Here is a 16,930-nt window from a genome sequence, read left to right as displayed (position 1 = left end):
TTCTGAAGAATAACTTGGAACCACAGTAATACATTCCCTTTTATAATATAATAAAAAACAAACCTTTCTCACACAAAGCTGTCACATACTTCAAAACACTCGGGGACCGTTTTTCAAGCATGAAAGCCAGAGTCCCCGGTTATTATAATTGAACGACAAAGAGCAATCAGCACAATATTCAAAATATCTCCTTTTGTGTTCCACGAAGAAAAAAAAAATCTCATATCAATCAATCTCAAGCACTACAAGAAACTACACAAATGGCGTAAGTGTGTGTAAATGACTGTCACACTGATCACTGTTACATCTTTGAAAGCTTCTTCGCGCTAATATTTCTCACTGTTGAATCATCTTCTGAATAAAGGTCTGCACAAGCAGTTCCACTGAATAATTCAGTATGTTTTCAGAACGCTCTTTACAATACCTGGAAAATCTTGATAGAAAGTCATTGATGAGGTGCATTCAATTTTGAGCAACGATGCTCGTCCAGAGCGGCTCTAAACATCAACCCAATCTCATCAAAGTGCTACCAAAAAAAAAAAGCTGCTACGCTTCTGATGAACAATGCATTGTGCTTTTATGTATAAACCACTCATGACAAGGGCATATTACATCTCGGCTTTCTCCTGTTCTTGAGACGTGGAAACAAAGGTTGAAATGTGTAGATATTTCTTCCTGGTTTTCAATGAGCACTCTTCTATAATAGCAGAGTCTCTGTGATCCTCCAAGCACCTGATCTTGTTTCTCTGAACTCCTCTCACCCTGGGGAAAAAATGATTGACGTGCCCGAGTCCTTCTGCTTAAGGACAAAGCACTGGCCTCTACATCATTTTTCATCGCTTTCGTTTTGTTGACCATCTTATCAATGTAATATCTGTCTGTTTCGTGTCGTGTGATTGGGTTCATTTCAGAGTTACTGATGATGAGAAATCGGACAATTAAAAAGAGTTGTTGAATTTAACACATTGTAAAATACAAAACAGATTTTGCTGTGATAACTGTATTTAATCAAACAAATTGAGTTGTTTGGTGAGCCTTCTTTTAAAAACAAAAACCAAACAAAATCTTAGCAGCCCCAATCTTCTGAACAGTAGTGTATTGTACAGTATGTACAGTCTGTTTCTACACAATACTATCATACGCTTCAAAAGACTTGGGGACTGTTTTTTAACTAGTTCCTGTTAGTAAATGTTAATGATTACAAAAGGGGTTATATCTGAATATTTTCAAACACACACACTTGCATATGTGGTACACCAATATTATGGTATGGGACACCAATGTTTCAGGAGTTTAGAACAAAGAATAGAACTTAATGCTTATTCTTTTTTTTCGCATGTGGGTTTATGTGGGCTACGATTTAATTTTTTTAAGTTTTTTTTCCTGAGGGCATTGTTTGACAGTGTTTCCTGTCATAGCTGTGCAAATAAACATTTCAAAAAAGTAGAGCTGAAGTTGTTTTAAATGAGTTGCGTTAACGTTCCCAACACTGCTTGTTCTTCCATTCATCCAAAACATCAACAACAAAACACATTAAATGCCTACACAAGAACTCCAGCCGCCGTAAAGACTAAGGTCTGTTCACCTGGGTTCACTCAGAGCACAAATCACGCGCCACAGAGTCCCAGTGCTGCTGAACTCTAGAACTTAAAGCACGATTCAACCAACTGAAGCATTAAAGATCGCAAGCTGTAGTATAATGCGGAATATTAGAAACAAAAGGCTTTTTGATTCAGGAAACCAAAGCACTTATGTCTCTCGCTGGAGTTTGAATGCTAATCATATGGTTAACCAGAAAAACATTCGTCTTGGCTTGTTGAGAGCTGTGAGTCATCAATCGAGGAAACTAAAAACTGTGTGGAGGAAATGACTGATTCTTCAGCAGATGTATCTAGATTGTGCTGAAGTGTGTGGGCGGCCTGCTGCTGCTGTCCTCTCTGTCCCTTACAAAGACAGCAGTAAATTATCAGTGGAGAACAACGGCACGAGACTATTAGACCTGACTAATAGGTCCAAGAAGACACATGCTCAGGTAATGACCTTGGATTATTGTTAAGTGTTTTGAAATCCATAAGGGTAAGGGTAAGTGTAAGTGAAGTTGTGTTTGTCCCGGGTGGAATGGTTTTGATCAATTGCAGTTTTATCTTCGAGTACAATAGATTGTGTGTCACTTTTAATGTGAAAGTCATCTTGTTCTGTCACGATCGGACACTTAGATATATCCTCTGAAACAGCTTTGCTAAGCTGTGGCCATGATGTTATCAATTTTACAGAACAATAATACGAAATATCACAGTAACTATATACACTGTGGACACTAGACACTTTTCAAGGACATCGGACGCTTCTAGTAGCATCCCGGGCTTTTTTATTACAGATGAATTAAACGGACTGTAAGAACAAAATCTGTACTTTGCTGTGACCCGTGTACAGGAGACTGTCCTTCAAGGCATCAATCAAAACTACAAGTGTGTATTTTCGTTTGTGCATACATTTAATATGTGCAACTTATTATCTTTCATGTATATTATAAGGTGGATGGGGATGACAAGAACAAGACAGACCCAATTCAACAAATTTAGTGAGAGTAAGGAGGTCACCCTTTTAAAATGACCAACAAAATGCCTTCAAAATGCCATTTGTCTTCAACAAAAAATGTTAAGTACAACTTCAAGTAATATATTTAAATAGGCACGTTATATATGTTTAAATAATTGGTAATTACAATGATTCAAGTTAAAATTACTGCGTGCAGGTTTTGTCATTTTTCTTTCCTAGAAAACCAGTTATGGTACCAGTTGCTCAAATACAAATCTAGAGCAAGAACAATGCTGTGTGAAGAAACTCCAGGATCCTGTCCCAGATAGTTAACGTTAAGGGTCTAATGTAACTTCTTTACATCCCCTACTGTGCTACCATTCACAAAAGGGATGATAACAGTTTATTCTGAGTGGTTACACATGACACACTATATCCTTTGAGCCCCAGAGACATTTCCTCAGATGAGATCTCTGCACAATCGGACTTTGTTGCAGCCTAGAATTAAACTGCTGGTTTTGTCTGGTCAGGGAAGATTGATGGAGTTTTAGTCATTTCAAAACACTGACACAATCTGTATCATAAAAAGGGCTGTTTAAATAATGTTGACTTGACTTGCTGCAGTTTAATTGCTTGAACTCTTGATCTCTATGCATTTAAATAGATTATATTTAAACTAGGAAATTGACTTTTTGGGCCATTGACCCAAAACAGTTGAAAAATTGTACTTTAATAAGAATAACATTCTGAAGTGTTGTGACTGATTTTTCATGGGTTTCATAAGCAGATTTTGAGTGACTAGCAAAATAAGGACTCTTGAAGAATATATCTTCCAGAATTTTGGCAGTAAGGAGCAATCTCTCAAAAGTCTGTCTTGCCAAAATTAGCTCCTAAAACTTTCTGACAGATTCTAGAAGATCATTTTGTTCTAATTTTCATAACACAATTTTAAAAAGACTACAATGATGTCCCATCACATTTATTACTTAACATTGAAATATTACATTCTTACATTTCCATGCACATTTTTTTGTACTTTCATGTCACTACCATTATCACATATATTAGACAATTTCACTTTTTCTACATTTTTAACTTTAAGTCCTTGAGATCCTGACACGTTGCACTTGTGGAAACTCTGGAGCTGGAGACTAAACAGTTCCTGATGGTCACTGTTGCAATTCTATTATTTGCAAATTCTATTATTGCATCCCTCTCATGGGCATTTAATAAGTTTTAACTTTTAGTTTGAAATAAATGTCTTTTTAAGGCTCATTTTATCTGTAAAAGAAAACCTGCCTAATAATTCGGCATACCTGAATAAAATTAGTTTTTGACTTCTAGACTATTATATATCAATTCTAAGTGATTAAATACAAAGCCAGTAGTTATTATGATTGATGTGGTTTAGAATTGGTAAAGTGGAAAAAAAATATGACCAGAAAATCTATTTACCTAATAATTCAGCACACAGTTTAATCATAAAAAGTAACGGTCAGATTACAAATATATTCAAATCTAATCTGTCTCTTTTTGTACTTTTTAGCTAATTTTTAAAAACTGGGGGAAAAAAAATTAAAATAAACAGCTGATTTAAAAAAATGTCATCTTTCATTTCAGGCCATGCCATTACATGTCTTGGATACCGATGTGTGAATATGGTAATGAATACTCTTCTAAGTGTTGTATGTGAGAGAAATGTGAGAATGTTACTTGTTAACTGGCATCACACTGTGATATACAGATTTACTTTTATTTCTTGAGTTTTTTCTTTCGGCCCTATCAAAAACAGTCTGTCCTACGAATATAAATATCAAACAAAATAACAAATAAGTACGAAAATTGGAAACCAGTAACGCATATTGCTGCTCTCTATTGTAGCCTTCATTACAAGTTAAGCCTACAACAGTTCTTTTGAATATACTGGAAATGCACACATGTCTCAAAGACAGCAATTCTCAAAGCTGATAAAAGCCGTGCTACAGATGAAGAGACGTTTCAGTGAAGTCAGATCAGAGCTGAGAGCTTAAGACTTGATGTATGGATTCAGCGACATAGTCCAGGTTACGGCTGTTAATGGCACTGACGTTCAGACAGCCGTTGGGTAACACGTAGATATGTTTCTTGTGAACCAGGAACTCAACCTGTTGACCTGAACATAAAAAAGATTAATTACTGTGATTCAGACCTGCATTTAATGGGTTAGTTCACCCCAAAATAAAATTAATATTTGTTCCTAACCTGTAAGACCTTTGTTAATCTTCTACACAAACTAGATATTTTCAAAGAGCTTTCTCACCCTCCACAGAAAGCAACAGAAAATGTTAGCACCTCCAGAAACTTAAATACATCGGTAAAACAGTCAATAAATCAGTGGCTCAACTTCTACGAGAATACTTTTTGCGCGAAGACAGCAAACTAACCCTTTAAATGCATACTGTATCATTGAGCTCCTCTTTGTAACGTATCACTCACTTTTAAATCCGAAGCAGCAATAAAGCCCTCCAGGTTTTATTATGTGATCCCAGTGCCACGGACCACCCAACAGCCTCAGTCTCTCACGCAGACGCTCTCGGATTAGCATGCAGCGCTCAGCCATGGCCTTCACGCTCTCCTGCCTGAGAAAAACTTCAGACTCATTTGCTGAATAATAAAAAGAGCAGTTTTTAATTTCAGTTTCTGCGTAAAGAATAGAAAGCCTTGGGCACTTGTTCATCTCAAAATCATAATCACAAGTGTAATGTCCGTAAAGAGATGTTTTAAATTTGCAATGCCAGTTTCAGAGGTAATTGATTTCTCACTGCATCTGAACACTACGTTTAACTGAAATGCTCACGGTCAAGAACACACTCATCTGTTCAGGCAGCTTTGATGTAAAACGAGACCGTGGCAATCAGATGTTCTAATAGTAAAAGGCTTTTTAAATTCATGGCCACGCAGACTGCATTCGTATACTTAAGCCACACCTATAATGTATGAATGTTTTTGCAGTATGCGATAAAATGTCAAACGAAATGGCAGAGAAAACACAGCAAGCCGTTCTTAAGCAAATCAAAACCGATTGAAATTCAAGAAACTCATCATTTGTTTGCACATGGCATTTGGTTTGTTGTTTTGAGCGTATTAGTGTGGAATGGCATTCATAAAGAAGCTTGTTTTCTACAACGGAATAACAAAAGACATAATTGTGACTTTGAGGCCACTGTGTCTCACACTTAGGAGTTCACAGGCACATCTCACGATTTTTCGATTAATAAAGCTTAATTTTCACACAATGACTTGATTTTATTGTTTTTCGAAACATTATTAATGTTACGTGTTTTTATATCATTTGCATTTGTTAACACTTGGGTAGTTTTGGATATAAGGTATAAGCTAGCTTTTAGTGACAGTGCACGGATATTTAAATTTTGAGCCATTGCAATACATAATTGATGCACCGTAATAAAAACAGGAATACGTACCCCTATCAACGTAATAAAAATGTGCCAGGGTTCACGTATTGACGTAACCCATGTTTTAGTGCCACTGACAGTGGACATTTCTCTTTAAAACTGCAATGAAACATGCAGTAAGGTACGCAAAAACGGTGTTGCACAAAAAGTGCACAGAGGTAAATATTTTTATGAGACCAGGTTGTTATTTTATGCTATATGCAAAATGCGCATCAAAATAAGAGCAGGTGAGGTGTAGTGCAAAGAACACACAGTACAGCACAGACATTAAATGAGCATTTTAATCATGGCAAAAATGATAAATGAAATCTTACCACTCAACTAGATGGGCAGGATTATTTAATATGGTGGCAACCACCCTGGCCCCTTCCATCGGTGGGCAGGACCACAGCTTCTGAACGTGTTTCTCAGCTTGAGATTGTACGGCCAGCAGGTTCTGCTGTAACACGCAGAGAAGATGCCCTACTCTCTCGCCTATCAACATGGATATCCAGAATAAGTCTTATAGCGTACCATGTAAATCACATTTAGACATGTGTCTGGAGTAATATCTAAACTGTAACCCAATTACAAGTGGTAAACGCACCGTAAAGGCCAAAGTTGTGAGAAAAAGACTGAGCGCAGAGAAGTTCAAGCCCCAAAGACACACAGTGGCGAACGGGCCAGGCGTCTTGCTCAGGAGAACCACTGCACAAGCCTTGGCCAGACATCAAGAAGAATGGAAATAACTGCTGCTTCTAATCGAGAGGAAGAGACAGAATAGGATTGAAAGACTGACTTATACTTAACAGGTGCTTCATTTAGAGGAGCATTATATATCAAATGCTACTCACCCACTCTATGGCTATTACTGGTAAAAGCTTGAACTATGCTATATATAACCTAACCATAGTGAGATCAAAGCCTAGTATTAGGGAAAAAAGGGGAGAAAAACTTGCGGCAATTTCCTAAACATTTGCGTATTTAAGTGCTCTGTGATCCTGGTCGTGGGCAGCAATGTAACGTAGATTCTGTGCTATAATTTGATCTAATATTATTTTATTACATGGGAAATGAGAATCAATAAAATGGTCAAATATGTTTCAGTCAAAGATTTTCTGTTTTGTTTAAGGGGATTATTATTATGATTACCGATTAATTATTTTTAAATACCTGAAGAATGTGTGAAAGTATGGTATCTGTAACTAAAGGCGCAATAATCAACATAATAATTACTATTCATCACATAAAATAAGTTATTAGTGTAAAGTCTTTTTAAATTATTATGGGATGTCCTTCAAAGCTATCAGATTCTTTCATTGTTTCTTTTCTACATACAGTATAACACATTTTAATAACATTATATTTATTTTTAACATTTGCTGATTGTTTTAAGCAAGCAATAACTTAAAAATACTTTAGTCAGTATTTGCATCATTCCTGCCTTCATCATCTAATATGTCTTAAAAAAACACTTTTATGATTTATCTTCTAACTAAATGTCTTGCTCCATAAATGTTAAATAAAAACATACCGATTTTTTTCTGCACAAAAAGTAAAAGCAAGTTTCATGAGGTGTGTGTCTGTAGCCCCATTGTACCCAGTACATCTGATTTATTAACCATAACTATTTGTTTACTTGTTTTAACAACACTGCATACAGACTATGAATTATGGATAGGAAAACATGAAAGAAAATTTTAGCGAAGCTGAAGTATAATTGCTCTTACCCTGAAGGGTCTAACTGAAGGCCTCACACACCTGATAATGATCGCTGTGAATTATTATACAACTCTCTCAGTTTTAAAGCTCAGTTTCGTGTTCGTGAGATCGTACCACTATGACTTCAGCCACACGTTTCCAATCCTCCTGAGAAAGTTCAGCCCCGGTGGGACGGTGGCCGGAAGCAAACAGGACCACCACACATCGTTCGGGGGCATTCTCCAAGTCACGCACCATGTTTTCCACACACACTCCATTGGATTCTGCATCCCAGTATCGATAATGTCGCACATCCTCGATCCCCGCCGCCTTAAAAGTGCCAACCAGTGAGTCTTTGAGAAAAAAAGAGAGTTGTGGGTTACAACTGCATATTTAAAAATCAAATGTTTGAGTGTAAATGGCAACACTGGAATACGTAAAGGACTGTGTTATGACTGCCTGTGCATATATTCAAGGGTCGCACGAGCTCTTCGTAAGGTCTTATTTAAATTACAATGTAAAGTTCACAGTACAGATCATCGGTCTTATTTTGTTGGTACCATTTGGCTCGACGGGGCTTCTAATATGCGAGTCGAAGTTGTTGAAATGCTGTAAATTCATTCATGATTCTAACCTCATGCAAATAATGTTTCCATTGAAATTGTATCTCAAATGGCCAAGGATCAATATATAAATATTGATACAAAAACATCATAAATGGCTTATTTTTATGAATTTATTTGAGATGCACATGTTGAATAGACGGGCATTCTGTTTAAGTCAGGCTTGTGTTGAGGAGCCACTAACAATATAGTTTTTTCACATGACATTCTACCTCTTAAAATGTAAATGAGCGTAAAGGTCGACATTATCATAAAGACTGAAGTCTCAGGTAAAACAAGAGCTTATTGATTCAGTCAATCTGCTATTTTATTGACTGCTATATTATGCCTGGATGGAGACTTTGTTTCAAGTTTAATGGTACAATGAATAAGATGTTTAGACGTTTTAAGCTGTAACCCATTTAAAGCAACATTACAATTAATTTCAGAACAATTTTTGCATGGCATGTGCACATTTTGTACAGACCATCACAGGGAGAGGAGAGCAAGATGGTCCCACTCCAGGAAGAGCTTGAACAGTAGCAGGATCTCAGTAACTCAGCACCCAGACGCACTGCTCCAGTACATCCAACTGTTTGGACGCCAAACACCTACCACATTTCCAAACACATTTCATCTGAGCTGGTCAGTTGGAAATGAAACCCACAATATAAGTTTTTCCCCTACTCACTTGTGTCTTATTCGGCCCCCCAGCAAGAATCAAGTACCTTTAATTAAATGCCAAACCAGAAACACCCATTAAAGGAAAAGTTCACCCAAAAAATTTAAATTGCACCATAAACCACTCACCCCCAAGCCACAGTCTGAGTTTTTTTTAAAAGTTATCCTGGCTCTTTCAAGCTTGGTATTGCTGGTGGATAGCGGCCATTATTTCGAAGCTCTGTAAATTGAATATATTCACAAGCACTGCAAAGTAAAACTAACCTTTACACCTTCGGGGGTTATCACGTGTCCTCTAAAGCAAAAAAAAAAAATCTAGTTTTAAAATTATAATGCAAATAACTGACTTCTGATTAATTTCTGCGAGAGCCCAGATTTCTGGTTCCTGGCTGACTACTGACTAGATGTACGACGTAGGACATAAGTTGCATTATACGTCGGGTCAAGGTCAGCCAAGAAGCCTGAACTCTGCATTCTTACGGAAAATAACTTAAAAAAAAAAAAAAAAAAACTCTGACTGTTTTCATCTGAAAGAAAGTCATATACACCTAGGATGGCTTGGGGGTGAGTAGTTTATGGCGTAAAAGTTGATTAGCCAATGAGAATGCTTGCTTAACATTTAAATAGCCTGATATTCAATGTTGACTTCTCTAAATCTCCACTTGTCTAGATCAGTGGTTCCCAACCACTTTGTCTAACACACCCATTTTAGGTCTTGGAGTTTCTACCAATAAGCTGAGGATCCGAATCAGGTGTGTTTGATTAAGGAGACATAGAAAACATGCAGTGTTGGGGGGCCTCCAGGAACATGGTTGGCAACCACTGGTCTAGATCAACATGATTTATGAGGTAGCTTTACATGCTCACAGCAAGTCTGTGTATCCACTGTCAGTAGCAAGTACTTGCTCCACAGCAGCAGCAGTGTGTGTAGCAGATCTGGGATGCTTTCCTCAAAACATCGTTAGCTGCAGTAACTATGGTCGCAAGATGATTTTGGTATTGACGGAACTTGCGGCCATAGATGTTTCTGGGAAACACACCTCAGATCCGTGAAGACCAAATACACCGTCAATATCAATTAACATGCAAACATTTTGATTGTAAAAATTATTGTATTTTTAGAATGCTGTGTAATGTGTGAGGCACTGTGAAAGATGCTAGCACAATGGTCAAAAGTCAGAAAAACAATGGAACGACATTGTTTTCAGCATAAAAAAAACACTACAAAAAGAAGTGCAGTAAATGCCAAAACACATATTTGTGAACAGTCCCCAAAGCACGGCTAAGAGAGGAAAACCCCTTTTGTGCTACATATTTCATTTAGTGTGCATGGGGACCCAGATTATAAACAGAACATGCAAATATTAATATTTCATCACCCAAAATGTATATTTTTAGCATTTTTTTTAAAAGCAAATAATCTCAACTAATTACATGAAATAATCAAGTATCCCTGTTGATTGAAACTGTAGAACATGGAGGTCATGGGTTATATTGTCAGGGAAAGCAAGAAATGTGTATCTTAATTACTGTGTTTCTTTTGATAAATGCATGAATGCACAGATCATGCATTTAAACGATCAGACAGTTTTTGAAGTTGCATTCAAAACGATCTCTGCGCAAACATCACATGAACTGGACATGACGCCCAATCGTGACTGTGTGTGAAAAACAGACTCGCCGTAATAAGACACCTGAGCTTGTTTGTCTGCCACAAGTTTTAACAGTTCTGGGGGACAATCAAGGAGAAACCTTCTCTGACAAAGACCAAATGTCAAATTCATAAAAGAAACCAAGAGTCATCATTTCAGTTTTTTAGGTTTAACAACCTTAAGTACCCCCTGGGGTACACATGACCTATGGTAGGAAATCCTTACTTGTTTAAAACCTCTGGACCTGGTTGAAAAGCTTAAGAAGGAAGGAAATGGGTTTGAGGTTTGTGTCAGGCCTTTAATTGTTTTAACAGGAATATTAAAACTTGAGTGCTAACCAGTTTAATAACAGCAAAGCGATCAGTGGAGGTTAGTTTGTATTCAGCTCCAGTATCTTTAATGTCTGAAGTGGGTGACTAACCCATTTGCGTCACATTATCTCTGTACTTCAATAATCAAAAGCTATATGTGGTTTACAGCTTGCACTGACATTTTCAGATAGCGTTGAAAGGGACCGGCTTTACAGCATCTACAAACAAACTACACAGTGGGTTTGTACTCAGCCTCCCGCGCGCTATCAGTGTATTCAGCTTGAGCTGTTGCTCACAGTCGGGACCGGGAAAAACTGTGCTTTTAACAATTGTGGGACTGTATTTTATAGAAAGATGGTCTACAGTGTGACGTCAGTTGCTGAAAATAAATAAAAGGATGTTACCCTGCTTTCCATGATCGCAGGGCTATCTTTGCCCAGTGCAAGTTCGGTGGCCCTTCTGATGAATTCTGGGATCCCGAGGATAGGTGGGTACACTGGGGGTAGAGTTGGGTCTGCGGCAATTTGCTGCTTGACTTTTCGTACAAGAGGAAGCCATGCGATGTGACCATGCTCTCCGACATACTCTACAGAAAGATCAAAAATGTACATTTGATTATAAACAGGCACTGATATGTGCATTAGAAGAAATTAAGAACTACAACAGAAGCTTGGTATGGAACGCTTAATATTATTTCATGTTTTTTAGATTAGTATTTTTTGCACATCAAAGCTGCAATTATTTGATAAAAAAAATAGAGCACAAATGGTAATATTGTTAAATATTACAATTTATTTTGTAATCTAATTTGCTGTCAAAAAAAAAAAAGGAAATATATATATATATATATATATATATATATATATATATATAAATAAAAGTGTGTGTGTGTGTATATATATAGAGAGAGAGAGAGAGAGACTAAATCATTAAGCTTCTTAATGTCTTTTAATTATAAAAAAAAACATGGAGACAAAAAAATGAGGCATAAAATGAAAAGACTTTTAATCCGTAGTGTAAATATACCTTTTATTTATTATTGTTTCTATTAAAGGTATGTGGTATTTGGCAGCTCGTGACAACTGCATCATAATGAGCTACTTTCCTGTATTTCTAACTTTTTGTAAGTATATTTGCATAGTGCTGTAAATGACCTTAAGGGGCTAAAAATTCTATTTTGGTTTCATAGGTTTTTTTTTTTTTTTATGAGCCATCATCATTACAGGCAGCAGTCCGTGTCCAGTGCGGGGCAGAGGCAGTAAAATCACTCACCCCTCCCCGCTAGATTGACTTTATCAGGGTGCGTGTCTCGCTTGAAATCCCCTAGAAGCTTGATTTCAGACGACACGAACACCGCGCCGTCAAACACGGAGCGGTCGGACATCTTGCGCCGCGCTGCCTTCTCTCCTCACGGTAAACAGCGTCACCCCGCAGCTCCGTCTCGACGACCACGCGCGAGGGTTTGTTTACCGTCTGTTGCTTGGATGCGCGACTGTTTCCTAGCAACAGCTCGCATAAACTCTGCCGCGGGTCACGGTTTCATACCTTCCACTAACCTAAAAAAAAATCAAAGTGCGAAATCATAACAATGACTTTTTAATTAACAGGCTGCCGAAAGCAGGATTCACGAATCTTCACCAGCAGTAAATACTTTATTTCTCACTTCAAGTCAACGCGTGTTTTATTAAAAATAGCGTGCGAAGCAGCTCGGTGTACACCAAGGGAAAAATACATCAGATAAAATAGTGATATTATTTACACCCCGAGACTTGTATTTTATTACTGTCTTTCATTAGCCTTAAAACACTTGAAGTTGATGCTGTTTTTGTCCTTGTTGCTGAACACCTTGATGATTCAGTAACTAAACTGGCACAATAGCTGCCCCTTTACGGTTCATAAGGTCAAAATAAGCTCTCATCGCCGGCATTTAATCATCTTCATCCTCCTCCTCCTCCTCCTCCACGATCTCAATGGGATTCACTGCAAAAAGAACAAACAAACAAAAAAATCATTACTGAGCACCATTTCACCTTAAAAACACAAAACCAAATTTGTATTTGTTCTTTAAACATTCAAATACTAATGTTTTGGGGAGTCAAAATGTTATAAATACTGACTTTTTGCTAGCCAAAATAAAAAGCATACATATTCCAATGCAAGCACTTACACGTTACATGCTGAGCGGAGATGAACACGGGTCCTTTGCCCGAGCACAGTTTAAAGGTGACCGGGGGAATGAGCTCCAAATTGGGAAAACTGATCTGCGACATTCGACAAAATAGTCTTAGATAGGCGGTTTATGAAAACGTTCAATCAAACTATCAGCCGCAAGGATTCACCATTGGCATACAGTGTCGGAGGGTAGCAATAGGCAGTGGTTTGGAAGACCCCACACCATCACAGACGGCCACGATATGCATCTCGTCTCCGGCCTCCTCACTAAGACATATCTGTTGAAATAGAAATCAGGTCATTTTACACTGGAATGGTAAACCGGCTGAGGACTACGGATGCGGGCGTAGGTCATCAGACTCATACACTTTAATGATTACACTTTTTGAACGATCCATTAAGAAAGTAATTTACTCACCTTCGTGAAACAAACCGTAAATGACCCATAAACACGGGAGCTTAAATATCCCGGTGGGTTTTATTACAATGAGAGAATGTGTGGATTACGAAATAAAAATCACAGAGTCTGTCGCATTCGTTTTTAATCACTCCTGCACATTATCATCAAGCCACGGATGAATGAATGACAAACATGGCTGCCTTTGCACATTGATGAGCATGTTCCATTCATGAAAGTAACAGACGAGAGAGAGTCGACGAATTGAACAATACGATTCATTCACGAATGCAGTTCTCCATTTCTAATCATTAAATCAACAGTCCGGTCACAAATGACTAACGGGAGAGATGGCTGAAAAACAAAATCATCATCACAAGTAGCTCCAGGGACCGACACAGTTTTTTTCCACATCACTTTGGCAAATAAAATACATTTTTTTTGTCCACGATAAAATCAAACAAGAAAAAAAAAACCTAACATGGCTGTGTTTGCATATTGTGGTGTTATCAAACAATTATAATGGATGCATTGAATCATTAATAAGTTTTTTTTACAAACATATAAATAATATTTAACAAATGCTTCTTAAATATATTTGTGTAATATAAAACAAGCATATAAATACGCTTTTTATATATACACAGTGCAGATATGTAAATAAAACCCTTAATTTTAGATGCGATTTTGATTCATGAATCAACAATGACCGACTAGAACGATTCAGTGAATCGAACGATAAAACGAATCGTTCATAAACCCGGTACTCGAGTTCAAATCATTAACGATTCACTCGCGGCGATTAAAAAGCTCGCTGGAGGGAGAGCGGAGTAACACACAAAAGAAGAAGAGGAGGAGGAGGAGAAGTCCTACGAGTTTGTGAAGACACGAAGGCGAGTAAATATTAAGTTTCTATGCTGGGATGGACTGTGAAGGCCCAAGTCTAGGTTACCGTTTTGATGAAAAACTGGTTCTCCAGAAGGTCATTTTCTGCTTGAAAGACAGCTGTGGTCTCAGAGCCACAGAGCACGCAACCTTACCGGAAAGAAAGAGCAAGTAAAAGCGACTAATATAACCCCGGCAGTACAAAAGGCTCGTTGCGCAGGAGAGACACGATCTTACCCCATTGAACACATGCTCTGTCAGACACAGACGACGAGCTGGAGAATTCAGACAGACTGATTGAATCTACCGAGTCGTTTTCGATAAAACAGCTTCTCATTTCAGAGAACATGACCGCTGCTGAGGTGAAACGACGCGATAAGAGAGTCGTTATGCACTTTTTTTTTTCACAACGAGTCAGTATATTCACGCTTGATATCCCTTTCCCTGATAAATCAATCAGCGCCGCGCAGACTAGATCAGTATATTAACTAGCTGCAGGAAAGGTCGAACGTTAACGTAAACGGTGTCGTTCACACGGACGCGCACCTGTAAACGGCGAGGGAAAGCCCCGCGGGCAGACGGACGATAAATTGAATCTGTTGATGATGAACTTCAGGTGTTTTCCTGAGCGCGTGACTCGCCTCATCAGACGCTAGAGGGCGCGCCAGGACCTCCGACCACGTGCGACGCCTGAGGAAAACCTACTTGTTTCTTCAAAAAATATTTTTATTAATTAGTTTGCGTTTATTTGTTTTTTTTTTTTTTTTAGTTTTTGTGGTTTATTTATTGTCGAGATGTATTTGTTTAATGAAGTCTGATGCCTCTATCATTCTGGGCATTTAGCGGATTAATTAATGTTATTAATGTTTTTTTTGTTGGTCAAAATTATAAATTTTTTGGGTATAGTTTGCCTGAAGCTTTAACGTTTCGCCTCAAACAACAACCTGTCGGTTTTAAACAAGCATATGCATATGCTTATAAAAAAACAAACAAACAAGCAAACATAAAGTATGCTTAGTTTGGGTCAAGGGCTAAATGATAATCTTTCAGATCAAGTATCAGTCTAGAGATCACAGCGTGTGATTCGCAATAAGAGATTATTATCAATCTAACAATTAGCATTCAGAATGAAACTGTTGACTTCTGACTCACATCGTAAGCACTGACTTTATAACTTATGTATTTTATCTTTCTGTCTAAAGCAGGTAAAGGCAGTGCAGTGTTTCATAGGCTCTTTATTATTCTTTAATTAAACTTTTTTTTGCTCAATGATTGGATAAAACAGACAACGTAGCATTGCACACAGGTGTTATGTTGTTGTTATTATTATCAACAACTGCGTATACATTAACACATATTAGCGATTCATGTGACGCAAAGCTGGATCCTCAGCATCATCAGTTTCACACGATCCTTCAGAAATCGTTCTAATATGTGGATCACAAAAGCATAACCCAAAGCACGATTTTCTTCAGGATTCTTGAATGAAATAGTACCGAATGCGTTTTTGAATAACTGAATTCATCCTGGCTGAATAACAGTATTTTAAAATAACAATAAATCGTACCCCGAAAGATTTATTTCTTCAGAAGAAAACGAAATCTCTGTAGAAAAACGATTTGTCATCAGGATTTGACTTGACCTGATCTGTGGCGCTGCTTGTGTTTCACTGAAAGGTGGGGGAGAGACTGCTGACCTTTAGTTAACCTGTCAGGATTTTTATTGTCGTGTAATTTTTGGCTTGTTGCAGGGTGAAATTCTTCTACACATTGTTTTGGCGGGTGAGTCGACTGTCGGCGGAGCTGCTTATCAGATGCCTAACCGATCGGTCCTGCTCTATGACATTTTTACCTCCTCTTTTCTGAGGAATTCTGCGCATTCTCTCTTTAGTGCGTCCCTAAAGAGCGACCCGCTCACTTCACACTCACGTTACCCTCGTTATCTCCGGTGCCCCTGTTATCTCGGCATCGGCACCCTGCCCAGACCTGCAGTTTATTTGAGGAACACGGCATGAGCGCAGCATTATTTAGAATTATGGGGGAAATAGGAATTAAGTTTCTCAGATACTCTTGTGCGGTGGAATTGTTTGGGCTGATGCTATTTTAAGTCAATGAAGTGAAATCTTCAGCCCAGGAATAGAAAGCAGCACACGTAATTCCCCACATCTACACGTTTAGGCAATTTTTAACCTTTATTATTATTATATAATTATATGCACCATCTAAAATGATGGTAAGACTTATAATGTGTATGTTAACAAACTCAGCTTGTGATTTTACTAAACTAACACTAAGATTAATAAACACTGTAGAAGTATTGTTCATTCTTAGTTCATGCTTACTAATGTTGTTAACCAATGTTAGCTAATGAACCTTATTGCAAAGTGTTACCAAAAAGTATATTTATTAAATAATTTATAATTATTTATGTGCTGCTTCTATAATTCCCTGCACAATCCAAAAATGTATACTAAGACATTTTTTAAAAATGTATATTAAGAAATTTTTTAAAATAAATATTATTATAAAGAAATATTTATGATAGTGACTTTTTTTAA

At 37.6% G+C, this 16,930-nt stretch overlaps 2 protein-coding genes across 2 annotated transcripts in view; both read right to left on the bottom strand.

Annotated features, from left to right (window-relative positions):
• got1l1 (glutamic-oxaloacetic transaminase 1 like 1) overlaps positions 1-12,412 on the bottom strand; it is a 12,976-nt gene extending 564 nt beyond the window's left edge. The window contains exons 1-8 of the mRNA XM_043246058.1: positions 12,192-12,412; positions 11,324-11,505; positions 8,763-8,886; positions 7,809-8,026; positions 6,580-6,730; positions 6,308-6,467; positions 5,014-5,156; positions 1-4,690 (exon numbers count right to left, since the gene is read on the bottom strand). The exon at positions 1-4,690 is cut by the window's left edge and continues 564 nt beyond it. Of these exons, the coding sequence (XP_043101993.1) occupies positions 4,551-4,690; positions 5,014-5,156; positions 6,308-6,467; positions 6,580-6,730; positions 7,809-8,026; positions 8,763-8,886; positions 11,324-11,505; positions 12,192-12,303 (1,230 nt within the window). The 5' untranslated portion in view covers positions 12,304-12,412 and the 3' untranslated portion in view covers positions 1-4,550. The remainder of the gene's footprint in view (positions 4,691-5,013; positions 5,157-6,307; positions 6,468-6,579; positions 6,731-7,808; positions 8,027-8,762; positions 8,887-11,323; positions 11,506-12,191) is intronic.
• A 140-nt stretch (positions 12,413-12,552) lies between these two features.
• On the bottom strand, positions 12,553-14,962 carry npm2a (nucleophosmin/nucleoplasmin, 2a). The gene is made up of 5 exons (XM_043246059.1): positions 14,611-14,962; positions 14,441-14,523; positions 13,259-13,369; positions 13,087-13,180; positions 12,553-12,899 (listed from the first exon to the last, which is right to left on the bottom strand). The coding sequence occupies exons 1-5, from the start codon at positions 14,720-14,722 to the stop codon at positions 12,847-12,849; spliced, it is 453 nt and encodes a 150-aa protein (XP_043101994.1). The 5' UTR covers positions 14,723-14,962; the 3' UTR covers positions 12,553-12,846.
• Positions 14,963-16,930: the final 1,968 nt, after the last annotated feature.

Source organism: Puntigrus tetrazona, chromosome 8, assembly GCF_018831695.1.
Source record: "Puntigrus tetrazona isolate hp1 chromosome 8, ASM1883169v1, whole genome shotgun sequence".
Taxonomy (NCBI): Eukaryota; Metazoa; Chordata; class Actinopteri; order Cypriniformes; family Cyprinidae; genus Puntigrus; species Puntigrus tetrazona.
This window is presented reverse-complemented; position numbering and strand designations above follow the sequence as displayed.

What these genes read in the sequence shown, in the direction of transcription:
- npm2a (XM_043246059.1), bottom strand. Translation starts at nt 14,722, where the DNA reads ATGTTCTCTGAAATGAGAAGCTGTTTTATCGAAAACGACTCGGTAGAT. An exon ending in TCCGACACTGTATGCCAATG is followed by an intron (nt 13,181 to 13,258) that starts GTGAATCCTTGC and finishes CGAATGTCGCAG; the next exon opens with ATCAGTTTTCCCAATTTGGA. An exon ending in CTCCGCTCAGCATGTAACGT is followed by an intron (nt 12,900 to 13,086) that starts GTAAGTGCTTGC and finishes TTCTTTTTGCAG; the next exon opens with TGAATCCCATTGAGATCGTG.